General features: G+C 38.3%; 1 protein-coding gene across 1 annotated transcript; it reads right to left on the reverse strand.

Moving 5' to 3' along the window:
• Window positions 1–4,764: 4,764 nt before the first annotated feature.
• Window positions 4,765–6,875, reverse strand: LOC145160376 (calcium uniporter protein 3, mitochondrial-like). Its single transcript, XM_079079537.1, has 2 exons — window positions 6,235–6,875; window positions 4,765–5,416 (listed from the first exon to the last, which is right to left on the reverse strand). Exons 1-2 carry the CDS (start codon window positions 6,799–6,801, stop codon window positions 4,961–4,963), a joined length of 1,023 nt encoding a protein of 340 aa, XP_078935663.1. The 5' UTR covers window positions 6,802–6,875; the 3' UTR covers window positions 4,765–4,960.
• Between the last annotated feature and the right edge of the window lie 203 nt (window positions 6,876–7,078).

The following is a 7,078-nucleotide window of genomic DNA, read 5'->3' on the forward strand; positions in this document are numbered from 1 at the left end:
AACCAGACCCTCAAAACATCAAGGGTTGGAGAACCACTATCCGACTTGTCGAGTCCCAAGAACAACTCGCCGAGTCCACTAAAGTCCATGTCCATAAACTCGATTTCTGTCAAGCTCATCTCATCCAAAGGGTAGATCTTACCTCCTAGGGCCGATATAGCACGTAAAGCCACGAACTTTACGTCCATGCATGGGTCTTTTAGCCCTAAAGGACTACAAATGATGTCTAAAAGATGCATGGGGCTCTCATGGCCATAAAGTTGGCACCTTTATGCCATGAGACCCCTCCAATGACCAAGATCTGAAGTCAATGCTCCCTATAACACTTCACAACCCGAAAATGGCTTAGAAAGCCCTAAATATGCCTAAAATCCAAGTCCTAAAGATGAATAAACACATGAAAGATCAAGGCAGGAGCTTTTTACCTTAAATGAGCTGGAAATGGAACACAATCTCTGGATCTCCAAGCTCCAACTTGAACTCCCAAGCTCCTTTCCCCTTCTCAAGCTTCACAATCCTCCAAAATGCACCAAAATGGCCTTAGAATACTCAAACAAGGCTAGGGTTTCGATATGATGTCTTCTGGGAGTATAAGGGACGATGGAGGCTGAGATAAGTTGTTTAAATAAGGTGCAAACCCTCAAATTTAGGGTTTCACTCAAACAGCACCTACTCGCCGCGTCGGTCTCCCGACTCGTCGAGTAGGTCACTTAAACTTCCCGCGGATCACGACTCTACTCGACGAGTTGGGCCACCAACTCGTCGAGTCCCAGAGGAAATACATGAAATTCTTGGATTAAATACGTACCAGGAATCAGGTGTTACAGCACCATACCGATTTGTTCAATAATTGTCAAAGTGACATTGATCAACAAATTAACCCCATTACACTTAAATAACATTAGTGATATAAAATCACCAACAAAACTCGCCTAGATTCGGTTCACAATCAACCCTTCCAAGTCAAACCTCGAGAAAGTATGAAGGAAGTGGGTCAGTAGCTTCATACGATGACACTTCAGCAAAAGGCTTTCAACCAATCAATGAAATTTATGAGAATACAAGATTGGATGATGCAAAGATACAGGAACTGTCTGAAAGAAATTGAGAGCTATTATTGGTCGATGATGAACCCACGATGTTTGAAGAAGCATCTATTGAAAAGGATTGGAAGCAAGCCATGGAATCAGAACTGAAGTCAATTGAAAGGAATAACACCTGGACTTTAACCAAATTGCCACCAAATTGTAAAGCAATAAGGTTAAAGTGGGTATTCAAGTTGAAAAGAGACGCAGCTGGAAATGTGATCAAACACAAGACCCGTTTAGTCTCCAAAGGGTATGTCCAAGAAAAGGGTATCAATTTTGAAGAAGTATTTGCACCAGTCGCACGATTGGAAACCATTAGACTGATCCTTGCTTTAGCAACAAAAGAAAACTGGCATGTGCATCACTTAGATGTCAAGTCTTTGTTTCTACATGGAGATATCAAGGAGGAGGTATATGTTTCTCAGCCAACTGGATTTTTAGTAAAAGGAAAAGAGAACATGGTCTACCGTCTACACAAAGCACTTTACGGGTTAAGACAGACACCAAGAGCATAGAATGTGAAGACAGATTTACCTGACGTGCACATGAAAGTTGTCTATAAGGTACACGAACCCAACCTAATCCTCATCGTTGGTGTATATGTGGATGACCATATAGTTAGTGGCTCAAGTGAAAAGGGAATCCTAGAGTTCAAGAAGAACACGAAACAGGTGTTTGACATGAGTGATTTGGGATTGCTATCCTACTATCTAGGAATTGAAGTGTCTCAAGGGAAAGATGGAATAATGCTCACACAAAAGGGATATGCAGAAAAGATTTTAAAAGTATCAGGAATGGAAGATTGCAACAGTTCACAGTACCCAATGGAGCCCAAGCTTCAATTAACCAAGGATAAAGATAGGAACCTATGAACGCAACAAAGTACAGGAAACTTGTTGGAAGCCTAAGGTATTTGGTTCACACAAGACCTGATCTGAATTATAGCATTGGAGTTGTGAGCAAGTACATGCAAGATCCCAAGCAAAGCCATTATGCAGCCATAAAACATATCCTCATATATGTGAAGGGAACAATCGAGTATGTATTGATGTATCACAGGGGTGGTGATGGTAAGTTTGTAGGCTATAGTGATAGCAGTTATAGCAATGACCGAGAAGATGAGGGAGGAACCACAGGTGTAACTTACTACTACTCAGGAAATTTAATAACATGGGCATCACAGAAGCAGCGGACTGTAGCTCTTAGCTCTTGTGAAGCCGAATATATGGTTGCAACTGCAGCTGCGTGTCAAGGATTGTGGCTAAGGAACTTGTTCAGTGACCTGGTTGGAAAGAAAGCACAAAGGGTGAAGCTATTGATAGACAACCAATACACTATTGCCCTTATAAGGAACCGTGTCTTCAATGGGAGGAGTAAGCATGTAGACACAAAGTATCACTTCATTCGTATGTGTGTTGAAAGAGAACATATTCATATGGAGCATGTAAGTGGGGATCAACAAAAAGCTGATGTACTGACAAAAGCAATGCCACAGATAAAGTTTGGTGAAATGAGGGCATTTATTGGTGTTGAAGATCTGAAGAAGAATGTTAACATTAAGGGGGTAATCAGGAGAATAAAAAGGCACATGGAAGTCTTGGACGTTAAAAGAGACGTTGCTAGTTTTTCTCAATTCTGTTTTAGTTCATCAATTTAATAGTTAGTGTTTAGCTTCACAATCAATTAGTCAAAAATAAACTCTTGTAAACCACTGAAATCATTCAGCTAGTATGTTACTCATTCAATAAACATTAAGCATTCTAGTATCTTCTACTCTGTTACTTTCTTTGTTTGATAAGCCTAATCACCAACACAGCTTCAGTCATAGTTCATTTTACTCTCTCTCTCTCTCTCTCTCTCTCTCTCTCTCTCTCTCTCTCTCTCTCTCATATCTGAATCTGAATGTTGGTTTTGTTACAGATCACTGCACCAGCAGTGATACAGACATGGAGCTGTTGTATGGTAGCAGTAGGAATAGTTCAATATCGTACTGTATTGAAGAGAATAAGCAATGTATTGGGATTTGGGCTGTGGATTCACGAGTATTTCAAAGATTGTCTATGCAATAAATTCATTTGTATTGGGAATCATAAGCCTTATCTGTTGGGGTGTGGCGGAATCATCAACTTCCGTACTAAATCCAGCCACGACGCCTCCCTCACCAACCTCCTATTCTGGTGTTTGTGATTATGTCTGTGTGATTCCTACTTCCAATTTCCATTTCCAACATTTAAGCCTTCTAACTCGTTATTTGTTTTAATGGTGCAGGGTTGTCTTTTTGAACCTGTAACTGTGAGTCCTTTCATATATTTACAGATTCAGTTTATCTTATCTTTCTTGTATCTTAGTTGTGGATGCAATGGTATGTACTATGACTACTCCTTGTGATTTTATTTAATGCTCTGAAATCAGTTCTTTCAACTTTCTCAATGTTGAATTAGACATTCTCCTGTACAGATCATCTTTAAATTCACATAATTAATTTTCTAATACATTAAACAAACACAGCTTTACACAACAATCACATTGATCTTGATATTGCAAAGCTTGTTCTATGATCACATCTATAGGTTGTATTTTCAAAATATATAAAGATTTAGTTAGGTAATGTATTATTCTTTCTGTGCAATAGAACATAGCATGTAATGTTGATAGTCATGATTTTCAGGTGGAAGAAGAAGCCAGCCCAACTTTCACAGATTTCTTAAATGCCATCAGTCATGATTTTTGTCCACTCTATTGTTATAACCAAAATTCCCTCTTCAATTTAAACTTTAATGTGAATGAAATCTGTTTTCAGGTCAGCTAGGTTCAAGTCAATCAAATAGAATTTTCAGGAAGCTTCGATGGGTAACCTATTTAAGCTGGATTTCTAGGATTTTGAATCTTTCTAGGCTTTCATGTTTGTTGTTTGCTTCTCTTTATGTGTTTGGTAATTATGTCTGTGATATATGAGCTGAGTTGTTTATGTCAACATTTTTGGCTACTTCACTCAATTTGCCTTCACGTGCCTCGGGTTTGATGCAAGTGTACACTTACAGGAAGCTTCGACGGGTATGAACATTCCTTATTCATCTTATGATTGGTGGTGATCAAATTATTGTTGCAGGATGGCGGTGGAAGTAATCCTCTGCTTACAATGGCAATTATCTAGGTTGGTGGCCAGTGCCACGTAAGCACCTTTACAGTAATCCATGGTTCATCTATTTGCCTTTTAAATACCGTTAAGGTTGAATGATGTTTTGTATGATCAAAATTCTGAAACAGATTGTATCATTGTATTCAAGATATATACAATAGCATCAATATTATCTTGAAATGATTGTCTAATCCTTGCATATTCGATGCTATGCTTCAGTTTGTGCAGCAATTGATGCTTATGTATCCTTATTATCAGTTCAAATAAATCCTAACAATATGAGTTCCATTTGGATGATCTGTAAATCCCTCAACAGGATCATGTTATGGAGAAACATTAGGTTTTGTTTTCTTGACATTTCATTTTTACCATTTGTGTGAATCATAAAAATTGGACCCAAGATTGTCAAATAAAGATTAGCAGAAAGTTGAAGGCACAATAACAATAATAATTACCCATTGAATATGTTATATTCTCGTTTGTTAGTCTTGCAATTTGGTTAACTGTATCCAACAATATTCTCATCAACCCTTTAAATATAGAACTGCAGCTCTCTCAATTTTGCAGTTTTTCCCCTTTCATAATTTCTTTACTTAATGTTTAGAAATAGAAAAAAAGAACAGAAACAAAACTCAAGACAGAATGCCGAGGGGATGAAAAGAAATATAGGGAGATTTTCAGGGGGGGGGGATTAAATAGAATTTCTATTTCATCTACAATATAAATTTTATGTTCAAGTAAATGACTTTTTAGTCGCTTCACCAACCAATGACTTTTCCCTTGGCCATGGCTCTTGATAATAAGCTTTTCTCAACTCCATGTATTTTTCAACATCAAACCCTTCACGTTTCATCAACTTCTTCTGCTTTGAACTAAACCTGCTCTGAAAGAAGCCTTCAAAAGAAGGCTCTTTTGCTGTCCTCAAGAAAAAAGCATATCCACCCATGAAATACATTGATGTGACATAAAAGCAAATAGGTTCCATCACATCCCATGAAAGCTCCCAAAATGTGAGCCTCATGAACCCAGCTGTCTGAATCATTAGGTAGGCTAGACCACCCCATAGCTCTCTTTCCACCATTTTTTTAGCTTTAGCATCAATGGCTGACTTCCACCTCTCCATCTCTTCCAATTCTTCAACCGGTGGGTTATGTGTCGCCGGCAGCAACTCATTGATTGCTTTCACCACCTGTAATACAAAATGGTTGGTAAAACAAGACTCACACCCAAATTCACATTTTCACAACATTCTTCGAGACTCTTTTTATCAAACTTGACAATTTCCTATGTTTTTTTACCCTAAACTAATTTCGCCAAAAAAGGTACTCGGTGAATAAAAGACAAACACGTATTCTAATTTGTTTTTTTCTTGAAACCAGCTTAACATAGAAGCCCCAATATTGACCACACCCAATTCTTGAAAAAAAAAAATAGTCAAAAAAACTCCATAACTTTTCCAAAATCCAGAACATCATATTATCATCTTAAATTGCACTTGGACTATTGATCTGGTAAAAGGTAATTCCATTTTGGAAAAGAATTACACCAAGCATTCCTCTTTGATCTTGAAAAACTAACGACTGTTTGTGATTGTAAATAGAATGAATGATAAAAAAATATATTTTTTTTTAATTTCGGAAAAGATTTGCCGTGTTTTGATCGGGCAAGAAAAAAGTTTGATTTTTCTGGGGGTGGTTTGGGAGGAAGATGGATCAAAGTAGTCTCTAGGTCGGTCTCCACCTCAAACAAACGTGTGAGACTACACGTTTTTAGATCTGGTTTCTCAGTCTTCCCTGTGGAGAAAAAATCACACAATAATACAAAAGAACCAATCAGATTTCAGTCTATCTTTGATGAAATAAATCAAAAACTATATGCAAACCCTAAACAAACCCCAGATGCCTAGCATTTCGATTCTGTAAAAACCGAAATGATAAGAATAACAGCAGCAATTTCTACGGGTTATATATTGAATGTAACGAAATTAGGGTGAACAGAGGAGCCAACCTGTTCAGGCTTGAGGAAAACAACGTTTCCTAATACGATGACGGAACCAGAATCGTCAAGGGCTTTGGCCAAATCTAACCCTTGATCTCTGTTCGAACATCCTTCCATACAAATCTCAACGAACTCGTCATACGAGACGTGATTTTTACGAGAGCTTCTCAACTTCGATTTCAACGTTTCGATTTGCGAAACCCTAAGGATCTTCTTAGCGTGCGCCACCGTCAACTCCCCCTCGGAAGATCTCTCCATCGGAGGAGAGATCACATCGAGACGGATCCGGCCTCTCGTAATGTCCATCTCCTTTAGTTTTTCCAACATGCTCTCTCCTCTCGACCGAAGGATCTCCGGCATGGCGGAGGACGATAGGTCCAGCGGCCGTCGCTGGAGAAACCTCCGAAAAATCGTATCGTCTCCCGGATCTGGTGCCATTCTGTCAGGATTAGGTGGCATAAAAACTTGAGCGGCGGCGGAGGACGGTGAAATGCGGCAGTTGCGTAACGTCTGATTGGAGAATTTGTTATTGCAGATGTTGAACATCCGCTGAACTATGTTTTGCTTGAACGCCATTGAAAATAGACTTTTTATGTTGATTTTGATTTGGAAAGAAGAAAAATGATCGCCTTTTTATAGTGAGAGATTAGGGCGTAAAGTTCACGACAAATGACAGTCGCTGGGTGCTTCGTATTTATTATAGGGTCAGGTCCTCAAACTTTACCGTATAAAACGATAAGATCAAATTGTGTAATATAAATACAAAATACGTTTCTTTCTTCAAATAAATACAACTAATGTCTAAAATAATTCGAATTTAATAATATTTCAAAGTGAATAATGTTTGTATAAC

The sequence above is a fragment of the Lactuca virosa genome, chromosome 2 (genome assembly GCF_052849685.1).
Source record: "Lactuca virosa cultivar CGN04683 chromosome 2, Lactuca_virosa_CGN04683_v6, whole genome shotgun sequence".
Classification (NCBI taxonomy): domain Eukaryota; kingdom Viridiplantae; phylum Streptophyta; class Magnoliopsida; order Asterales; family Asteraceae; genus Lactuca; species Lactuca virosa.